Raw genomic sequence first — 23508 nt, 5'->3', positions numbered from 1 at the left:
CTGAAGGTAGGATTGAGAGAGAATGTGCTCCTGTGTTTGTGTGTTATGTCTGTCCCGTGTGTCTACTGAAGGTAGGATAGAGAGAGAATGTGCCCCTGTGTTTGTGTGTTATGTCTGTCCTGTATTTCCCCTGAAGGTAGGATTGAGAGAGAATGTGCTCCTGTGTTTGTGTGTAATGTCAGTCCTGTGTTTCCCCTGAAGGTAGGATTGAGAGAGAATGTGCTCCTGTGTTTGTGTGTAATGTCTGTCCCGTGTGTCTACTGAAGGTAGGCTAGAGAGAGAATGTGCTCCTGTGTTTGTGTGTTATGTCTGTCCCGTGTGTCTACTGAAGGTAGGATTGAGAGAGAATGTGCTCCTGTGTTTGTGTGTAATGTCTGTCCCGTGTGTCCACTGAAGGTAGGATTGAGAGAGAATGTGCCCCTGTGTTTGTGTGTTATGTCAGTCCCGTGTGTCTACTGAAGGTAGGATAGAGAGAGAATGTTCTCCTGTGTTTGTGTGTAATGTCTGTCCCGTGTGTCCACTAAAGGTAGGATAGAGAGAGAATGTTCTCCTGTGTTTGTGTGTTATGTCTGTCCCGTGTGTCTACTGAAGGTAGGATTGAGAGAGAATGTGCCCCTGTGTTTGTGTGTTATGTCAGTCCCGTGTGTCTACTGAAGGTAGGATAGAGAGAGAATGTGCTCCTGTGTTTGTGTGTAATGTCTGTCCCGTGTGTCCACTAAAGGTAGGATAGAGAGAGAATGTTCTCCTGTGTTTGTGTGTTATGTCTGTCCCGTGTGTCCACTAAAGGTAGGATAGAGAGAGAATGTTCTCCTGTGTTTGTGTGTAATGTCAGTCCCGTGTGTCTACTGAAGGTAGGATAGAGAGAGAATGTGCTCCTGTGTTTGTGTGTAATGTCTGTCCCGTGTGTCCACTAAAGGTAGGATAGAGAGAGAATGTGCTCCTGTGTTTGTGTGTAATGTCTGTCCCGTGTGTCCACTAAAGGTAGGATAGAGAGAGAATGTTCTCCTGTGTTTGTGTGTTATGTCTGTCCCGTGTGTCCACTAAAGGTAGGATAGAGAGAGAATGTGCTCCTGTGTTTGTGTGTAATGTCAGTCCCGTGTGTCTACTGAAGGTAGGATAGAGAGAGAATGTGCCCCTGTGTTTGTGTGTAATGTCAGTCCCTTGTTTCCACTAAAGGTAGGATAGAGAGAGAATGTGCTCCTGTGTTTGTTTGTTATGTCAGTCCTGTGTTTCCCCTGAAGGTAGGATAGAGAGAGAATGTGCCCCTGTGTTTGTGTGTTATGTCTGTCCTGTATTTCCCCTGAAGGTAGGATTGAGAGAGAATGTGCTCCTGTGTTTGTTTGTTATGTCAGTCCCGTGTGTCTACTGAAGGTAGGATAGAGAGAGAATGTGCCCCTGTGTTTGTGTGTTATGTCAGTCCCGTGTGTCCACTGAAGGTAGGATTGAGAGAGAATGTGCCCCTGTGTTTGTGTGTTATGTCTGTCCTGTATTTCCCCTGAAGGTAGGATTGAGAGAGAATGTGCTCCTGTGTTTGTGTGTAATGTCAGTCCTGTGTTTCCCCTGAAGGTAGGATAGAGAGAGAATGTGCTCCTGTGTTTGTGTGTAATGTCAGTCCCGTGTGTCCACTGAAGGTAGGATTGAGAGAGAATGTGCCCCTGTGTTTGTGTGTTATGTCAGTCCTGTGTGTCTACTGAAGGTAGGATAGAGAGAGAATGTGCCCCTGTGTTTGTGTGTTATGTCTGTCCTGTATTTCCCCTGAAGGTAGGATTGAGAGAGAATGTGCTCCTGTGTTTGTTTGTTATGTCAGTCCCGTGTGTCTACTGAAGGTAGGATAGAGAGAGAATGTGCCCCTGTGTTTGTGTGTTATGTCAGTCCTGTGTGTCCACTGAAGGTAGGATTGAGAGAGAATGTGCCCCTGTGTTTGTGTGTAATGTCAGTCCCGTGTGTCCACTGAAGGTAGGATAGAGAGAGAATGTGCCCCTGTGTTTGTGTGTTATGTCAGTCCCGTGTTTCCACTGAAGGTAGGATAGAGAGAGAATGTGCCCCTGTGTTTGTGTGTTATGTCTGTCCCGTGTTTCCACTGAAGGTAGGATTGAGAGAGAATGTGCCCCTGTGTTTGTGTGTTATGTCTGTCCCGTGTGTCTACTGAAGGTAGGATTGAGAGAGAATGTGCCCCTGTGTTTGTGTGTTATGTCTGTCCCGTGTTTCCACTGAAGGTAGGATTGGGAGAGAATGTGCCCCTGTGTTTGTGTGTTATGTCAGTCCCGTGTTTCCACTGAAGGTAGGATAGAGAGAGAATGTGCCCCTGTGTTTGTGTGTTATGTCAGTCCCGTGTTTCCCCTGAAGGTAGGATTGAGAGAGAATGTGCCCCTGTGTTTGTGTGTTATGTCTGTCCCGTGTGTCTACTGAAGGTAGGATTGAGAGAGAATGTGCCCCTGTGTTTGTGTGTTATGTCTGTCCCGTGTTTCCACTGAAGGTAGGATTGGGAGAGAATGTGCTCCTGTGTTTGTGTGTAATGTCTGTCCCGTGTGTCTACTGAAGGTAGGATTGAGAGAGAATGTGCCCCTGTGTTTGTGTGTTATGTCTGTCCCGTGTTTCCGCTGAAGGTAGGATAGAGAGAGAATGTGCTCCTGTGTTTGTGTGTAATGTCAGTCCTGTGTTTCCCCTGAAGGTAGGATTGAGAGAGAATGTGCTCCTGTGTTTGTTTGTTATGTCAGTCCTGTGTTTCCCCTGAAGGTAGGATTGAGAGAGAATGTGCTCCTGTGTTTGTGTGTAATGTCTGTCCCGTGTGTCTACTGAAGGTAGGCTAGAGAGAGAATGTGCTCCTGTGTTTGTGTGTTATGTCTGTCCCGTGTGTCTACTGAAGGTAGGATAGAGAGAGAATGTGCCCCTGTGTTTGTGTGTTATGTCAGTCCCGTGTGTCTACTGAAGGTAGGATTGGGAGAGAATGTGCTCCTGTGTTTGTGTGTAATGTCAGTCCTGTGTTTCCCCTGAAGGTAGGATTGAGAGAGAATGTGCTCCTGTGTTTGTGTGTAATGTCTGTCCCGTGTGTCTACTGAAGGTAGGCTAGAGAGAGAATGTGCTCCTGTGTTTGTGTGTTATGTCTGTCCCGTGTGTCTACTGAAGGTAGGATTGAGAGAGAATGTGCTCCTGTGTTTGTGTGTAATGTCTGTCCCGTGTGTCTACTGAAGGTAGGATTGAGAGAGAATGTGCTCCTGTGTTTGTGTGTTATGTCTGTCCCGTGTGTCTACTGAAGGTAGGATTGAGAGAGAATGTGCTCCTGTGTTTGTGTGTAATGTCTGTCCCGTGTGTCTACTGAAGGTAGGCTAGAGAGAGAATGTGCCCCTGTGTTTGTGTGTTATGTCAGTCCTGTGTGTCTACTGAAGGTAGGATTGGGAGAGAATGTGCTCCTGTGTTTGTGTGTAATGTCTGTCCCGTGTGTCTACTGAAGGTAGGCTAGAGAGAGAATGTGCTCCTGTGTTTGTGTGTTATGTCAGTCCTGTGTGTCTACTGAAGGTAGGATAGAGAGAGAATGTGCTCCTGTGTTTGTGTGTTATGTCTGTCCCGTGTGTCCACTGAAGGTAGGATTGAGAGAGAATGTGCTCCTGTGTTTGTGTGTTATGTCTGTCCCGTGTGTCCACTGAAGGTAGGATTGAGAGAGAATGTGCTCCTGTGTTTGTGTGTAATGTCTGTCCCGTGTTTCCGCTGAAGGTAGGATTGAGAGAGAATGTGCTCCTGTGTTTGTGTGTAATGTCTGTCCCGTGTGTCCACTGAAGGTAGGATTGAGAGAGAATGTGCTCCTGTGTTTGTGTGTTATGTCAGTCCCGTGTTTCCACTGAAGGTAGGATTGAGAGAGAATGTGCCCCTGTGTTTGTGTGTAATGTCTGTCCCGTGTTTCCACTGAAGGTAGGATTGAGAGAGAATGTGCCCCTGTGTTTGTGTGTAATGTCTGTCCTGTGTGTCTACTGAAGGTAGGATTGAGAGAGAATGTGCCCCTGTGTTTGTGTGTTATGTCTGTCCCGTGTTTCCACTGAAGGTAGGATTGAGAGAGAATGTGCCCCTGTGTTTGTGTGTAATGTCAGTCCTGTGTTTCCACTGAAGGTAGGATTGAGAGAGAATGTGCTCCTGTGTTTGTGTGTTATGTCTGTCCCGTGTGTCCACTGAAGGTAGGATAGAGAGAGAATGTGCTCCTGTGTTTGTTTGTTATGTCAGTCCTGTGTTTCCCCTGAAGGTAGGATTGAGAGAGAATGTGCCCCTGTGTTTGTGTGTTATGTCTGTCCCGTGTGTCCACTGAAGGTAGGATAGAGAGAGAATGTGCTCCTGTGTTTGTTTGTTATGTCAGTCCTGTGTTTCCCCTGAAGGTAGGATTGAGAGAGAATGTGCTCCTGTGTTTGTGTGTTATGTCTGTCCCGTGTGTCCACTGAAGGTAGGATAGAGAGAGAATGTGCTCCTGTGTTTGTTTGTTATGTCAGTCCTGTGTTTCCCCTGAAGGTAGGATTGAGAGAGAATGTGCCCCTGTGTTTGTGTGTTATGTCTGTCCCGTGTGTCTACTGAAGGTAGGCTAGAGAGAGAATGTGCCCCTGTGTTTGTGTGTAATGTCAGTCCCGTGTTTCCGCTGAAGGTAGGATTGAGAGAGAATGTGCCCCTGTGTTTGTGTGTAATGTCTGTCCCGTGTGTCTACTGAAGGTAGGCTAGAGAGAGAATGTGCCCCTGTGTTTGTGTGTTATGTCTGTCCCGTGTGTCTACTGAAGGTAGGATTGGGAGAGAATGTGCTCCTGTGTTTGTGTGTAATGTCTGTCCCGTGTGTCCACTGAAGGTAGGCTAGAGAGAGAATGTGCTCCTGTGTTTGTGTGTTATGTCTGTCCCGTGTGTCTACTGAAGGTAGGCTAGAGAGAGAATGTGCCCCTGTGTTTGTGTGTAATGTCAGTCCCGTGTTTCCGCTGAAGGTAGGATTGAGAGAGAATGTGCCCCTGTGTTTGTGTGTAATGTCAGTCCTGTGTTTCCACTGAAGGTAGGATAGAGAGAGAATGTGCCCCTGTGTTTGTGTGTCATGTCAGTCCCGTGTTTCCACTGAAGGTAGGATTGAGAGAGAATGTGCTCCTGTGTTTGTGTGTTATGTCTGTCCCGTGTGTCTACTGAAGGTAGGCTAGAGAGAGAATGTGCCCCTGTGTTTGTGTGTAATGTCAGTCCCTTGTTTCCACTAAAGGTAGGATAGAGAGAGAATGTGCCCCTGTGTTTGTGTGTTATGTCAGTCCTGTGTTTCCACTGAAGGTAGGATAGAGAGAGAATGTGCCCCTGTGTTTGTGTGTCATGTCAGTCCCGTGTTTCCACTGAAGGTAGGATTGAGAGAGAATGTGCTCCTGTGTTTGTGTGTTATGTCTGTCCCGTGTGTCTACTGAAGGTAGGATAGAGAGAGAATGTGCCCCTGTGTTTGTGTGTCATGTCAGTCCCGTGTTTCCACTGAAGGTAGGATTGAGAGAGAATGTGCTCCTGTGTTTGTGTGTTATGTCTGTCCCGTGTGTCTACTGAAGGTAGGATAGAGAGAGAATGTGCCCCTGTGTTTGTGTGTAATGTCAGTCCTGTGTTTCCACTGAAGGTAGGATAGAGAGAGAATGTGCCCCTGTGTTTGTGTGTCATGTCAGTCCCGTGTTTCCACTGAAGGTAGGATTGAGAGAGAATGTGCTCCTGTGTTTGTGTGTTATGTCTGTCCCGTGTGTCTACTGAAGGTAGGATAGAGAGAGAATGTGCTCCTGTGTTTGTGTGTTATGTCTGTCCTGTATTTCCCCTGAAGGTAGGATAGAGAGAGAATGTTCTCCTGTGTTTGTGTGTAATGTCAGTCCCGTGTGTCTACTGAAGGTAGGATTGAGAGAGAATGTGCTCCTGTGTTTGTTTGTTATGTCAGTCCTGTGTTTCCCCTGAAGGTAGGATAGAGAGAGAATGTTCTCCTGTGTTTGTTTGTTATGTCAGTCCTGTGTTTCCCCTGAAGGTAGGATAGAGAGAGAATGTTCTCCTGTGTTTGTTTGTTATGTCAGTCCTGTGTTTCCCCTGAAGGTAGGATAGAGAGAGAATGTTCTCCTGTGTTTGTTTGTTATGTCAGTCCTGTGTTTCCCCTGAAGGTAGGATTGAGAGAGAATGTGCTCCTGTGTTTGTTTGTTATGTCAGTCCTGTGTTTCCCCTGAAGGTAGGATTGAGAGAGAATGTGCTCCTGTGTTTGTTTGTTATGTCAGTCCTGTGTTTCCCCTGAAGGTAGGATAGAGAGAGAATGTGCTCCTATGTTTGTGTGTAATGTCACTCCTGTGTTTTCCCTGAAGGTAGGTAATTCCGAGAGGATCTTGCCCCAGCTGTAGTTAGACAGGGCACAGATTCCCATGTCACTTATCAATGCATTGCTTGTTTTGATGAAACTTCCAGGCATTTTATGATTTGCCTGGCCTCTGATAACACTCCACATTTACATATATGTAGCTTATCTGTGTGGATGGTCTTTGTGTTGGGAAGGGCTTGGGGAGAGTTCGTGTGCCTCCTGTAGAGGGACTATATCATCCATGTTGGATACTCCTAGTCTCTGCAAGCATTCAACATAGGGTGAAGCTATGGCCCCTAGCTATGCTTGTGTCAGATACTTATCACTGGTCACATAAAAACATTGTTGTCCTTTAATATTTTATTGTTACAGCACTTCTTACAACATTGAATCACCATCAGCCATCTGTGAGAGACTGTTGTCTGTTAAATGTGGTTACAATGGGCACTGGTTGGCTACAGAGAATCACTGAAACATTATCCATAAATGTATCTTCTCGACCTTAACATTATTTTATCAAAAACAATAAGGAAGTAGTTTGTTTGAACAAGTATTTGCTTAACAGGCAAGATGGAGCGTCCCTGACAGACCTGTCATAGTACTCCTCAATGAAATAACCTGTTTGGAAGAAAAAAGTTTTGAAGCTGTTCAATGATTTGTAGCCACTCTGAGATGTATGTGTGTGATGTAAATTCTACCACACACCTTAGTGATGGAATATCCCGGAGTACCCAATAGTGACCAGTAGGCCTGCTGATAATGTGTGATGAATGAAGGAAGGGGTACCATGACCACACCTGCTGAATTACATTCTTCCTCGGCTGTGTAACGCAGACTCTCAATTGTCATGTGTCTGTCTCAGGGGTTTCAAAGGTAGATTCAACTTGGGGTCATCAGGTCAGATGTACAAATACATCTGGAGGTCATTATGAGATAGTTCATGCCCCCTCCGCTAACCTGGGTGTTGCCTAAGTTTGTCAACAGGCCAGAGGGAATGTTTCAGTGCCAGCCAGTATCTAACAACAGTTATTGAGGCTGTTCCACTACTTGTCCAGTGTGTCCTCCATCTCCAACCTCAGTGTGATGTCTCTGTGATGCTCACAAAGTACATGGAGATGGTTATGGTTTGGTTGAGTTGAGTGGGGGACAATGCTGCTCTGTCAAGCATTGTAATAAAGTTTTCTCACTGGCTGGATGAGGATGCCCCCTGTGGGGCAACATTCTGCTGCTTGCTTCTCAATGTCTCAGTCTCCCTCACATGAGGAGATGTTAGTGTGTAGACACAAAAGGCCGTAGACTGTTGCAGATGCTCTACCGCAAAACACACACAGCTGACAGTAGCAACAGAGTATTTGGCTGCCTCAACAACAGGTGTGACAAACATGGGGCTTTGCGTCAAGTGAGTAGTTTACATAAGCAAATAATCTGTATAAAGGAGCACTTAGTTCTTAAAGGGAAAAAGGGAAAGAATCTGAAAGTGAGAAAATCATCCACACATGTCTTTTGTAACAAGTGCTCAAGTGATAGTCCTTGATACAGGGCAGTTAGTTTGTGCCATGTTGGCTTTAGTTCTTAATATAGTGGTATAGTTTGTCATTTGAGGCAAAATTCCCCAGCTGTACTTGTTTATGGATTCATGACGTTCAAGTAATTTGTATGTTTATTTTACTAAATAATATTTTAGGAGAAATCTGGGGTTGAAATGACCACTGATTGTGTAGAACAATGCTTGAATGTTTGGTCAAGCCACTTCTCATCGTGAATAGCTACATGGTTGCTGATGCAGGTTTTAGCAATAATCACTCACTCACTCACTCACATAGGTTCTGTTTTGTGCAATATTTAGACTTTTGAGCTTTATGTAACTCCTGAATTCTCTTGAAATGCATATCTGGCACTGTCAAATTCTTCTCTTAACAGGCTGATGGAGCTGAACTCATATTTTGTTCAAATCATAATACTTTAATGTTACCTTTTAGTCCTCAATGTCTATGCAGAAAATATTTGAGTATCAATGCTGACAGCAACTTTTGTTTATTTGACTGTCGTTGTTGATATTTTGATCTGTTGTCCACATATCCAGCTACAGTGCAGTGACATTGCTGTTAAGACATCGAATAACATTAGCGTTCCATTTAGAACATCCATTTCAATAGGAGATGAGTGTATGCATATTATAGTGTTCTCAGTGTTTGGGGCCATGCAATACTATTGTAGACAGAGCCAAGTCCTGTTTCTGTGTCGGCAACAGCCCAGCTGGACATGCAAACCAGGAAGGAAATGACAATCAAGTAATTTAGGCAAACTGATTTCAATAATGGAAAATATGTTGATTTTTTTCAACTTCTTGAAGTGTTTGGAGATTATTGTCATACCATGAAAATAGTGAAAATAGTAAAATAATCTGTTATCTGTTATCAACTTTTATTGATACTGAGTAAAACAAAATGTTACATAGTAATCGTATGTTAAGAGCCTGAAGTTGTCCATTACTGTGTGCACCTTGTGGTCTGACAAGTCATGGGCCTGAGACAAGGGAGAGATGTACCACCAGTGTACCCAACGATGGCTGATGAATGACATTGCTGTTCCAGGGGGAAAGGGGCATTGAATGGGAATAAGTCTTACTGCAGTTGAGACATTACAGTAGCTACTGTATTGGAGTAGTAATTATAGGGGTTTATGTTGCATGGCTGGTGTCACACAGTAACATCTACCATTGCACTTATAAGACGTGTCAGCACATACTTTCAGCGCTTTCAGGGATACATTTTCAGAGCCATAGAAAATTATCTTCTGCTGACTTTTACATTCTGTTTTAGCCCATCTTAATCAGTGGAACAATGACTCGGCAGCACAGACAGATTGTATGAGTTCCTCATGATGATTACCCTTTTTAGTTCTGTCAGAAGTGTAAAGGCCCCCACACTGTCTTGAGCATAGAATAAGGATGTGGCTCTGTCATGCTATACCTGTAATCATTGTCATAGAGTACAAAACGTAGCGTAGTTTGCTGATGAACAGTGGTTGTTAAATAACTCTATAAAGTTTACATTATGTTCATATACTATTCACCATTTGCTAACTAGTCATCTTTAGTCAAAGGTGTGGTCCTTAACAAATGTTAAGTAGTATAAATATTTTTTTTGTATTTGATTTGAAATTGTCAAAATGTATCCTGATTTTGATTAACATTTTCAAACTGTCTTTTGAAACACTAAGTGGTCTTGACTTGAAAGTACATGGTTGCTGTCTGTCTGCATGCTCCGTGCATCAATATTTAGTTGGTCATGTATTGCTCCACCGCCTACAACTTTCTGGAGGCCGACAATGTAAAAACATCTTGTACAGTTAAAAGCTTATTTATTTGTTGATCTGGACAATCAGCCAAGAGCTGTGTAAATAATAGTAATTAAACACAAGGAGTGTGATTGAAATTTGATTAAGGGCAGTATAATGGACCGACCCCACGTAGCTGTTTGTCATGTGCTGTGTGTGTACAATGAGTGCGGAGCTAGCATGGTCCTACTTCACTGTTACCGCTTTAGTGTTTGTGTGTGTGGTGTGTAGCACTGACCGACAGCTATTGTTAGCCAGAGCCCTCTGACAGAGCCCCCTGGCTTTGATGTTATGACAGGAGGACAGAAACTAACTACCTGTCTCCAGCACTGCAAGAGTCTCCATCACACCATTCCAACTTCAAGTCATTCAACCTGTTTAAAACCACCTGTATCTCTTAAAAACCTGGACTGGCCAAGCTTGGACTTGATAACCATTCATTTGTCAAGCATAGAAAATATGATTTGGGAGAAAAGTTGACTTGAACAGTTTAGAGTGCTTTTGATATGACAGGTTATGAGTTGATCAGAAAGGCATTATAAGTAATAATGTTGAAAGGAGGATTTATTAGCTGGTCCTGGAGGGAATGTGGCTAACTGGCCAGAGATGTTGTGAATGGCAGGTTTACAATCATGTGATAGGCTTGCAACTGGCGATTGTGACTGCTTGACAGGTTTTACGAGGCCAGTCATTGATTTGATAGATTATTAGCTCACACTATGTTTGATATATAATGAAGGGAGATAGCCATGTCATTTGACCATTGCTAGTGCTGAAGGACAAAACATATTTGGAGGTGACAAATTGTAGTGTTTAGTAGCCCTGCCACCAGTACAGGGTAAATGTGGACTGACTCTTTGTGGAGTGACTGTCAGGTAGCTGCAGCACACCATGTCTGTGTGGCTGGACAGAATCAGAGGTAAGCTAGCTGAACACTAACCTCAATAGATGGGAACAGCGGCCACCATCGATACACTAATATAGTTATGGGTGTACCTGTTCAATAGCTTATGTTTAGTACTTATGTTTCTCCCTAATGAGAGCCTGGTGATTACCAATGTTTCTTTCTTATGAGAGCCTGGTGATTACCAATGTTTCTTTCTAATGAGAGCCTGGTGATTACCAATGTTTCTCCCTAATGAGAGCCTGGTGATTACCAACGTTTCTCCCTAATGAGAGCCTGGTGATTACCAATGTTTCTCCCTAATGAGAGCCTGGTGATAACCAATGTTTCTCCCTAATGAGAACCTGGTGATTACCAATGTTTCTCCCCAATGAGAGCCTGGTGATTACTAATGTTTCTCCCTAATGAGAGCCTGGTGATTACCAATGTTTCTCCCTAATGAGAGCCTGGTGATTACTCAATGTTTCTTTCTAATGAGAGCCTGGTGATTACTCAATGTTTCTTTCTAATGAGAGCCTGGTGATTACCAATGTTTCTCCCTAATGAGAGCCTGGTGATTACCAATGTTTCTCCCTAATGAGAGCCTGGTGATTACCAACGTTTCTCCCTAATGAGAGCCTGGTGATTACCAATGTTTCTCCCTAATGAGAGCCTGGTGATAACCAATGTTTCTCCCTAATGAGAACCTGGTGATTACCAATGTTTCTCCCCAATGAGAGCCTGGTGATTACTAATGTTTCTCCCTAATGAGAGCCTGGTGATTACCAATGTTTCTCCCTAATGAGAGCCTGGTGATTACTCAATGTTTCTTTCTAATGAGAGCCTGGTGATTACCAATGTTTCTCCCTAATAAGAGCCTGGTGATTACTCAATGTTTCTTTCTAATGAGAGCCTGGCGATTACCAATGTTTCTTTCTAATGAGAGCCTGGCGATTACCAATGTTTCTTTCTAATGAGAGCCTGGCGATTACCAATGTTTCTTTCTAATGAGAGCCTGGTGATTACTCAATGTTTCTCCCTAATGAGAGCCTGGCGATTACCAATGTTTCTTTCTTATGAGAGCCTGTGATTACCAATGTTTCTCCCTAATGAAAGCCTGGTGATTACCAATGTTTCTTTCTTATGAGAGCCTGGTGATTACCAATGTTTCTTTCTTATGAGAGCCTGGTGATTACTCAATGTTTCTTTCTAATGAGAGCCTGGTGATTACCAACGTTTCTCCCTAATGAAAGCCTGGTGATTACCAATGTTTCTTTCTTATGAGAGCCTGTGATTACCAATGTTTCTCCCTAATGAAAGCCTGGTGATTACCAATGTTTCTTTCTAATGAGAGCCTGGTGATTACCAACGTTTCTCCCTAATAACAGCCTGGTGATAACCAATGTTTCTTTCTAATGAGAGCCTGGTGATTACCAACGTTTCTCCCTAATAACAGCCTGGTGATAACCAATGTTTCTTTCTAATGAGAGCCTGGTGATTACCAACGTTTCTCCCTAATGAGAGCCTGGTGATTACTCAATGTTTCTTTTTTATGAGAGCCTGGTGATTACCAATGTTTCTCCCTAATGAAAGCCTGGTGATTACCAATGTTTCTTTCTAATGAGAGCCTGGTGATTACCAATGTTTCTCCCTAATGAGAGCCTGGTGATAACCAATGTTTCTTTCTAATGAGAGCCTGGTGATCACCAATGTTTCTCCCTAATGAGAGCCAGGTGATTACCAATGTTTCTCCCTTATGAGAGCCTGGTGATCACCAATGTTTCTCCCTAATGAGAGCCAGGTGATTACCAATGTTTCTTTCTAATGAGAGCCTGGTGATTACCAATGTTTCTCCCTAATAAGAGCCTGGTGATTACCAATGTTTCTCCCTAATGACAGCCTAGTGATTACCAATGTTTCTCCCTAATGAGAACCTGGCGATTACCAATGTTTCTCATGGGCCAGTACACCACCCTCCCTCCCTCTCACACATGGGCCAGTACACCACCCTCCCTCCCTCTCACACATGGGCCAGTACACCACCCTCCCTTTCTCTCCTACTAACACTCCACCCTTACACTCATGGAGAATTAGGAGGGCAATGGTCTGCTGGGCTGTACCGTGGAGGTATGTGACTAATGTGGGTAAACCCCCCACAGTGACAAGGCCAGAAGGCTATCTGGCTACAAACAGACCCGCTGAAAACATGAGACTTTGATATCCCATTATGACGATGTATCAAAGTGCCACACAAATGTGCCTGCCTCCTTGGGAATCCCAATGTCCTGCCTTGCTGTGTGTGCTGCTCGACATGTATACCTGTAATCTCATGTCAGTACAAACAAAGCCATGTATAGCTTATATATATCTGGCTAATGTTTTATGGGAGTGAAGTTTTAAGAATCCAATCTTCTCACAGACTGTGATAGAAATGTACAAGACAAGCAGATTTGACCAGTATGTACATGCAGTGCATAGTGTGACATCTCCACACTTGGGGATCGTGCTTGGCCAGCCACTGCTTATCCAATACAGCACACCCCAGCCCCCAGCCCCACTACTATCCTCAAACACCCCCTACTCCCACCCTCATTCAGCTTTCACATCAAATGGCCCCACCCCAACTCTCATCCAGCTACATCCCACCACCCCCACTCAGCCTGTACACAGTTTGTAGAATACTATGTGCTCACCCATGCATGAGGATCGGGAATCTATCCATTCATCCGTGTAGCTCTATAATCCCAGAAAGACAATTGGGATTGCCCTCACAAGTAGACAGCCACACAAGCAGATCAACTATTTTAGTTTTGTTGACAGAATCTAATTATTCATTTGTGTCTATCGCATTTTATACCTAAAGATAATTTCATATTTGAATAGAAAAAGGTTTAGTGCTTGACTGGGCACTAGCATTAAGACATGGAGGCTCTGTTAACACAGAGTGGCCTGCTTGTGTCAGGGACAAGATATTAGTTTCCCAGTAGAATAACCTTGGATTGACACATGTAATCTTGCTTGTAGATGTCTTTATTAATGTTAAGAACATGGGTTTAACTATTGCTAACACGGGTGCCACTATGCACTTGTAGCTATACACAATACTGTAGATGGCATTAAAAACCCCTCCGGGGTGAGACCGGGTGAGTCATCAGACCTCCCTAGTGGAGAATCAGATGCAGGTGTAAATCAGCTATGATGTAAATTCATACGGTTGAAACCAATCATTTGCATTAGGTGTTCATGCATATATTCAAAATACAATAAATTAGACAATGCGATCATGTTTGATCAGCTAAATTAGCTTCAATTCAGGTTTTTTAGTTTTACCAGTCTAATCTTCTTTGTAAACATTTGTCTCTTTGTGATGATCATATACATGATCATCTCTGAACACTCAGACGAGGTGAAAGGGAACGACACCACACTTATCCCAGCTTAGCCATGACCAGATCATATCTTCCTCGATATGTAGTTAGGACTTCACTGAAGACCGTGAAGATCCTGGGTAGAATAGGTCTTCAGCAACCCATGCTTGCCATAAAAGGTGACTCTGCTTGTCGTAAGAGGTGACTAATGGGATCGGGTGGTCAGGCTCGCTGACTTTATTGATGCATGTCATTGTATTCCAATTGCGTAGATTGATGCTCATGTTTTCAATCACTGGATTGTCTGGTCCAGACACGATTTCCTACAGACTGCCGTCATGTAGCTGGAATATTGCGTTAAACAGCAATCAAACAAACAAAACTTCACCGACAGGGAACTTACATGCTACTTATTTGCATTATTCTTATTTGCAGTTTTTGAAATGTGGATGTTGTTATTCAGTAAATTAAGCAAAGGTAAAGAAACTGAGTTGAAGCTATAAGATATTGAAAGTTACTTTTGTATGTACAATAGTCTAAATCTATTATAATCAATTACCTTTATACCAGTCCGTACTAATAGCCAGGTGATCCTATTTATTTCTTTATAACAGAGAAAGTCAAGTTGTCTGCTGGAAATAGGTTGTCGAAGGCCGAGAGCAGCCTGCGGCGCCAGTCAGAAGACATCACACTGCACAGACCTCAGTTTGTGAGCCAGACAGACTCCAGAAGACTCTCAGAGGATGGAACCAGCACCAAGGTCAATACTGGCCTGGACAAGAGAGAGGACAGCGCACTGAGACACTTTGATCTGAGACAGACTGATTCTGACTCCATAGTCAGATTAAACTACCCAACAGTTGAGATCCAATTCTCCACTGAACAGCTGAGACAAACCGTGACAACGAGTGAGGGCAGTAGGGCAGGAAACAAAGTGGGACCCTGCACAGACAAGGCTGACAAGGCAGGGACATCCGCCTCTACAAGTGTGCCCAAGAAGGCAGAAGCTGGAGCAGGGGTGGAGGAAGAAGACTTCCTCTCCAAGATTAAAGCTAGACTTAGTAGTCGAGAGAAAGGTCAAGGTGGACAAAGTCAATTGATAACCCGAGGGTCACAGAAAAGCAAAGACAGTGGAGGGAATACTGACAAGAAAAATACAGCCAGCTCCAAACCTGGACCCTCCCCACCACATGTTAAGGACAGGAAAGGTAGCCTTAGTAAAACAGCAGATGTGCCAGCAAACACCAGGAAGGTTGTTTTAATGGGCAAAGGCAAATTGTTGACACCTTCAAGCTCTGGACAGTCAGAACCTTCTGTTTCAAAGAAAAGCAAAAGTCAACCATTGAAAACTGATAACTCTAATCTAATCATTGACAGTAGAAGGGAATCTACATTGAAATCAAATTTGACTGTGAAACTTAACTCTGGGGCAACAAGAGGTTCAGATGCAAAGGACAAAGTTCGTGTCAGCAAGGGAATAGATTCTAAGAAAAGAGTCCTGCCAGATGTTGACAAACTCAAGTTCAAGGCTGGAGGCTTTGCAGTGAAGAAAACGACCGACAGTGAGAAAAGAACTGATAGGCTCTCCCAGGGTAAAGAGAGCCCTAATGCTGTACCCAGTAAACACAAAGGTAATGTTGAGTTGAACCTGTCTGCTGTTTCCCCTGTTACATCTGTGTCTGTGAAGACCATAGTGACTGAAAGTAGTTCTCTAGTGCCTAAAGACCACACAGCAGAGACTCCAACAGTCAGCAGCAACAGCAGCACTACGCTCTTGCCAACTACAGCATCAGCCTCTGCCAATCAGAAGGATTCAAGCAGAGATCACAAGTTCAGTGACTCTACAGATCAATGTGCCAAACAGACCGGTGACTCAAACAACACTGAGTGTTTTGTGGTGAAATCAGACAAATGTACAGACAAGTATGTGTTTAAGGTTGACCTGAAGCCTAAATCAAAAGGTCTGAGTCGGTCCCATAGTGATGTTCTTCCCCAAACTCGAAGCTGGTTTAAGAAAACTGGTCAGGTAGAATGCAATCCTTTGAAAAGTTTTGAGAATCGGTCTGATATTGAAAAAGCCTTCATGGATATGCTAGATGATATTGACCATGTTAGTACAGCATCTGATACTAAACTGTCTGATCTAGAAATCAGTGATGATGACCTTGACCAAGTTACCAGCAAGACTAGCATACAGACAATTGCTGAGAGTACTGACACTGATAGAGATATGACTATGGATACTATCATTGCTGGTGTCAACCAACATGTGGAGCAGAGTAAATCATGGATATTGTTGCGTAATGTGAAGGAAGACCTAAGTGCAATAAAGTTCATAGATGAGAATGACAACAGTGAGGTAAGTACTGCCTGATTCATGCAAACTATGTATAGATATCATAATATGGTTCATATATCAGATCTGTGTAATGTTTGTGTAATGACACCTTGGTCAATGTGTGTCATTCACTTGTTCATGTTCTGGCTAGGGCTAATGGCATGACACCTTGATCAATGTGTGTCATACACTTGTACATTTTCTGGCTAGGTCTAACAGCATGACACCTTGATCAATGTGTGTCATACACTTGTACATGTTCTGGCTAGGGCTAATGGCATGACACCTTGGTCAATGTGTGTCATACACTTGTACATGTTCTGGCTAGGGCTAATGGCATGACACCTTGGTCAATGTGTGTCATACACTTGTACATGTTCTGGCTAGGGCTAACAGCATGACACCTTGGTCAATATGTGTCATACACTTGTACATGTTCTGGCTAGGGCTAACAGCATGACACCTTGGTCAATGTGTGTCATACACTTGTACATGTTCTGGCTAGGGCTAACGGCATGACACCTTGGTCAATGTGTGTCATACACTTGTACATGTTCTGGCTAGGGCTAATGGCATGACACCTTGGTCAATGTGTGTCAGTGTATATTTCCGACAGTTCTTGGCACTGGGAACAGAGTTCATGTTAGTGTAGACATGTTCAAGATAAATGCGAAAGAGATTAAGTTTATTTCCAGAGAACAGTGTCCTTCATTTCCTATTTGACCTTTACATGCCCTTGCCCATCCAGTAGCTGTAAATCTTACTTGCTGCTGCCATCTTACCCTTTTGAAACAACCAGTCTATGTTACACTTCATTCTGCACATCTTGTTGTCAGGTTTTATTCAAAAGTTCTCAAACATCACTTTTTGTGTTCCTGTAATATTCATGTGTTGAATGAGAGTTGTTACCTGGTTAGCTAGCTTATGTTGTAGCCTGTTTGTCCACTGTCAGTCTTAAACATGTTCTCTTCAGAAACTATTGCATCAATGAATCTGACACTTCACACCACTGGTGACACCCCAATTTGTTTTAAGGTGTTCGAATCCAATTTCAATATGGCCACCTCAGCAGCCTTGTTGAAAAACCCATTTATTGCCATATTGTCAGACATTTTTTGTTCAAAATGTGATGAAATTTGGTCTGTGGATAGTTACTAGTAGGGTTAAACACATATCTTCCATGTTTGTGATATTTTAAATTTTGATCTTTATTTGACGTTTGTACTTTGACCATCTTCCGAAATTCACTCAAATGTATTTTCTCACAGCATAAACATAATCTCCTCACGCTGAAAACATAATCTCCTTACACTGTTAACATAATCTCCTCATACTGTAAACATAATCTCCTCACACTGTAAACATAATCTCTTCTCACTGTAAACATCATCTCCTCACACTATAAACAGACCGCCTCCGTTGTCTAATGGTAGAGCGTCCGCCCGGAGAGCGGAAGGTCCGGAGTTCGATCCCTGGCCATGTCATACCAAAAGACGTTAAAAGATGGTACTTGTTGTTTCCCTGTCTGGCATTAAGGGGCTAAAACAAGGACTGGTCGGCTCAGAGTCAGTATGCTGTGTCTGAGTGGGGTATTCATGTTAAACTGCGGCATGGTATCTCAGTGAGCTAGCACTATAAATCAGCATCAGTCCGGACTAGTACAAGCAGCCACACACACACGTACATGCACGTCGCTATATAAGTGCAATAATCTTGGATGCGACGTTAAACCCAATTTCACCTCACCACACCTCACTGTAAACATAATTTCCTCAGAAACCATTTGACCATTTTGAAGCTGTAACTTTAATACAATGATTGGGAGCACCTTTAGAATACAGTACCACAACTTCTCGTGAGGACGGTCTCTGCCGTAGGTCACATGTCTCAAAGACAAGCAACCAGTTTTTGTGAAAATCCGTCGGATGCAAACTCGCGACCTTCGGATAGTTAGCCCGACAGCTAACCAACTGAGCTACGTCCACACTGTGAAACAAAGTGCAAATTTACCTAGTCATGCGTACGACGTTACGGAACTGAACGGGCACTTGCGAAGGGTACGGGTAGGCATGGTGTCTTGTGACTTTAGTCACGGACACTTACAAATGATCCCGACGCCATTTAGCACACTCTTCCCATTCTGTATTCTACAAGATACCGAGTGGGGAGGAATGATTCGATATGGCGTGAACTGAAAACGGCTCTAGTCGTCAGACGTCAGACGTCGAACTCGCGAGTGCTCATGAATGACATGGTATTTAATAATTCGTCGGGTGAATTTTGTGACAGAAAGGTGTGGTAGGGAACTTTGTTGCACAGTGGAAGGCAACGTTCACATGTCTACTTTTCGGCTTTTCTACTCCACTGGAAATTATACGATTAATGGGGAACTAAACATGATTCTCTTCCTATGACATGTGGGGAACTAAACGTGATTCTTTTCTTAATGAAAAAATAAAGAAACTATGCAAGGTCCATGACCACGAATGCAGGAATGAATAATTGACTATAGGAGCAAGTACACACTTTACGTTTCTAAGGGCCACGTATATTGTCCCATCTAGTTTATACCAAGACCACGAATATTGGTCCAACGACAACTAGTTCCTATAAAGACCACGAATATTGGTCAACGGACGAAAAGCCTGCACTGACGATTGCAATGCATCACGTGTCGGCATTCATTTTCTGCACGTGAAATGAATGCCACGATCTGATTTCCGCTAAGCATGTTGCGTTTGTTCTAAATGTTCATGTTACATGAACCGAAACAATGTTTATTTTGTTTTTATTATTTTTTCTCCACAACATACCCCCTCTTGATGATAGACCCATGTCTATCAACTAATACCAATAAATTTTAACACGAAGACGAACTAACAAACCAACGAACTAACAATCCCGATCAAAATTCCACTATTTTCACTATGTACAATAAATACTGATCTGACAAGCTAAATCTTCTACTTTTGCAGCCTCACTGTACTGGAACATTAATTCTCTGTATCACTGTTCCATTCTAAACGACAAATCTTTGTCACAGGTCTTGTAAGTTTTGATTGTCCAACTTGAACCTCCACAACTCTAACGTGACCATCCTGTCCAGGAAATATCTTCACTATCCTGCCAAGAGGCCAACAACCACGAGGTGTATTCGGAGACACGACAATCACTACGTCATCAACTCTAAAGTCTTTGGTTGGAGTGAACCATTTTTTCCTGACATTGAGAGTTGGCAACCATTCTCTATCCAGCGTCTCCATACATGTCTCACAAGCTCTTGGACTTGTCTCCATCTCCTCCTTGGAGTGAACGATGAATCAATGTCAGGAGTGAATTCTCCTCCAATCTGTCCATGAAAGAAATGGTTTGGTGTCAAAGGTGTCTCATCTTGTGGATGGGAACTCTGGTAAGTCAATGGTCGAGAGTTAACAAGAGCTTCTGCACCTGTCAAGGCAGTCATTAAGTCCTCATCAGTAACATCTCCAGTGCTCAATATTGCAAAGATAGCGCATTTAGCCGACTTAATCATGGACTCAAAGACACCACCAAATAACAACTTTGTTTGTGAGTGAGGTTTTTACAGCATCTGAGTCCAGTTCTGACACAAGAACCTTCAACTCCTTTGCAGCTCCAACAAAATTTGTGCCATTTTCTGAAATTATTTCCTTTGGCATTCCATGTCTATGTGCCATTCTAAAAAAGGCGTTCAAGAAGGATTCTGTGTCAAGTCCATACGCCATCTCCAAGTGTACAGCTCGTATAGAGAGACACGTAAAGAGACAAAGGTATCGCTTTTGTCGACTATTTCCTCTACCTTGCACGGTGATAAATGGGCCAGCAAAGTCAACACCAACTTGAGTAAATGCACATAAAAAACATTTCACTCTAATTGCCGGAAGATCTGTCATGATTTGATGTGTGGGTTTTGTCTTCAGGCATCGACACCAAGAACATTCTCTCTCCCACTCACGAATCTCTTCCCTGGATGAAATAATCCAGAATCTTGATGATAGTGCTGCCAAAACACTGTTTGTACCCATGGATTGAGAGATAGAATCTTACTTGTTTTAGGCAATGGTTTACCCTTCGCCAAGGCATTGTATTCTTCAGAAAACGACTTTTTCTGTGTTTTGGTCAACAGTATCATTTCAGCATCTTCAATTTCTTCAAGATCCAGATCACCTTTTTCTACGGATACAGGTTGGTATACGAGAGTTGTTGAAGAATCTGAAAATCCATGCAAGAACTCTGCAAAGTCGTTTCCAGTTTGAAAACCTAGAAGGTTCTAAACGCCATCTGTTTCACACAACATTGTAACTAAAGAATGAAAATCGTCTTTCAAGTTAATCACAGTTACTGAAGTCAATGACTTGTTTTGGCCAATCATTTTCTGTTGAAGTCAGGAATTCAGGACTGCACCTCTGCTGACAATATCTGCAGTGTTCAGCTGTCAGGGGACATACCTCCACTGACTAGGATTTGTATTCTCATGGATGTATCCAACACGATTTACCACAAATGACTTGAAACTTCTACTCGAACTTTTCACCCACCACAACACATTTAAGGTATCAGACCAAAGTGTTGCAGACTGAGGTGTTATTGCCAAGGCCTTTACAACAGCATTGAGAAGTTTAACTCAGCTGCGAGCAACTCCATTCTTGGAATACTGTCTGCTTTAAGAGGTGCCACATGACTCTTTGCAGCTACGAGATTACTTGAGACCACCTCACCTTTGTCCATAGTGACTGCATAAACAACAGCCCCATATGCTTCTTGTGAAGCATCTGCGAAAATGTGCAGCTTTGTATTTTCTATAGCAGAAGCCACTTGAATGCATCTTGGTACCCGAATCGATCTAAGAAGTTCTATTTGATGATACAACTGCCATGCTTTCTAATTGGGGGTTGATAACTTCATCCCACCCAGCACCTGTTGTCCATATTTCTTGGAGGATAACTTTGGCCCTTATGATGAAAGGTGCCAAAATGCCAAGGGGATCGAAGAGTTTTGCAGTTTCTCTCAAAAAGTTTCTTTTTGTCATGCTAAAACTGTTGTCTTGAACATGGTAACAGAAACGAAAGTCAACACTTTCTGCATTCCATGTCAGACCAAGAGCCTCAACTGAAGGCAACTCCTTCATATGTAAATTGACCCCCTCAATCTGTCTTGAAGAGGAATGTTGTCTAGAACCTGTGTAGAATTAGAAACCCATTTTCTAGCATGCATACCTGCTGAACTCCACAAGGAATTTAGCTGTTCATAGAGTTCTGTTGCCTGACTATCACGTTCTACTGAATCCATGTTATCATCCATGTAAGTGGATATCTGTAGTGTTTCTGCAGCCAAAGGGAACTCTCTTCCGTGATGTTTGGCATGTTCTTGTGAAATATATTGTGCCAAGAAATGAGAACAATTCATTCCAAACACAACTCTGGTAAATTCGTAAACATCAGGTGTTTGGTTCTGGTCCATACTTCTCCAAAGGAATCTGAAATGAGAACGATCTCCTTCACTGATTACAATCTGGAGATACATCTCAGCGATATCACAAATAATCGCGACTGGGTGCTTTCTGAAGTGAAGCAAAATCTCAAACAAATCATTTTGTAACTAAGGGCCATGATGAATTGTATCATTCAAGGACAAACCGATACATTTTGTCGACGCGTCAAAGTCTATTCAGACTTTTGTTGTTGTTCTATCTGGTTTCACGACAGGAAAATGAGGTAAGAACCATTTTGTTTCTTTAATTCTTTCTTCAGGCACTTTCCTGATGTAACCTTTGTTGATATATTGTGCAATGACATCATCATATGCCTCTGAAATGGTTTTGTCTTTGGACAACTTCTTTTCAATGTTCAACAACAGACTGAAAGCCATATCATAGTTGCTAGTAAGTTCATCAGTTGTCTTTTTCCAAGGAACCCCTACCTTGTACCTACCATTGCAGTACTGAAGAGAAGATAGTACAGAATCAACAGCCTTTTGATCAGTCACACTCATGATTGGAATTGAACTGGAAACATTTTCTATTTCCCAAAATCATAAGACCAAAAGATCCATGTCCTTTTCCCCACTGTGTTCAGTGTCAATGTTATTAACGTAGAATGTACCTGTCCCTTGTTTCTGTTTAACATGGAGCCCTGTTACATTCCCTGCACATGTCCACCCCAAAGGTGTGAGTCTAGCCACTGGTTCTCCAGTCCTACCACAGACATCACCACGGGAGGAATGCAGTTCCAGGTAATCCATACCTATCAGTATGTCAACGATTGGCCGTGAACCTAAATTCGGAAACTGTATGTCCCTCAAATGAGACCATTTCTGTGCATATTTTTGCCAGTCAAACACTTTCCTGCTGCCAGTGACTTTAGTAGTTGATAAAGCTACTATCTGCATGTCAACTGAGCCATCAATACTTTTCAATCAAAGGTTTCTGTTTTACTGTTAAGGACGTTAACAGATACAGATTTAGTTTGACCCTGCAGACCAAGCTCTGATGCAACATCTTCATTGATGTATGTTTGAGTGCTTGCATCGTCTAATAAGGCATTGAAAACTAATATATTTTTACCGTTTTTCAGTACAACTGGAATGGTTCTAAGTGCAGAGAGATAAGATTGCGTCTTCGTAGCAGACATTGTGGTTGTCTGTGTTAGGTTCTAAGTGCAGAGAGATGAGATTGCGTCTTCGTAGAAGACATTGTGGTTGTCTGTGTTCGGTTCTCTGTGCCACTCCCAGAGATAATACCTTTTTTATCAGTTACTAAGGAGTCAGTACAGTGTCTATTGTGATTACTTCCTTTGTAATTGTCATGTAACAGGCGATTATGAGTAGCTTGACAACTGTCTATACCACATTTATCTGATATGGTACATGCATGTCCATGATGTTTTGTTCCAAGACATCGGAAGCAAAGACTCAGTTTCTTTGCCTTATCCCATCGTTGTGGAACATCAAGATTTTTAAATATTCTTCATTGCCAAATCTTGTGATTGGGATTTTTACAGACATGACAATGTTGTGCCTTGCTTACACCTTGTGCACCAAAGTACATACCTGATCTTTGATATTGTCTAGATTCTGATGTCTTTGACTTCTCTGATAAGCCATGTTTAACTTCAGAGGCTACTGTATTGAATTCTGCTTCTTGAACAATCCATTCACGAAGAATCTCAACAGATCCGTGTCTTTGTTGCTCAAAGACCCATCTATTATACTGAACTATCATGCTTTCAGTTAACTTTTTCAGCAGCAACGAATACAAACA

General features: G+C 42.8%; 1 protein-coding gene across 1 annotated transcript in view; it reads left to right on the top strand.

Moving 5' to 3' along the window:
• LOC139455034 (serine-rich adhesin for platelets-like) overlaps positions 1 to 23508 on the top strand; it is a 149320-nt gene that overhangs the window by 45122 nt on the left and 80690 nt on the right. Inside the window, exon 7 of the mRNA XM_071236620.1 lies at positions 14509 to 16253. Within this exon, the coding sequence (XP_071092721.1) occupies positions 14509 to 16253 (1745 nt within the window). The remainder of the gene's footprint in view (positions 1 to 14508; positions 16254 to 23508) is intronic.

This window comes from Haliotis cracherodii, unplaced genomic scaffold (assembly GCF_022045235.1).
Source record: "Haliotis cracherodii isolate W230 unplaced genomic scaffold, xgHalCrac1.p SCAF_11, whole genome shotgun sequence".
NCBI classification, from domain to species: domain Eukaryota; kingdom Metazoa; phylum Mollusca; class Gastropoda; order Lepetellida; family Haliotidae; genus Haliotis; species Haliotis cracherodii.
This window is presented reverse-complemented; position numbering and strand designations above follow the sequence as displayed.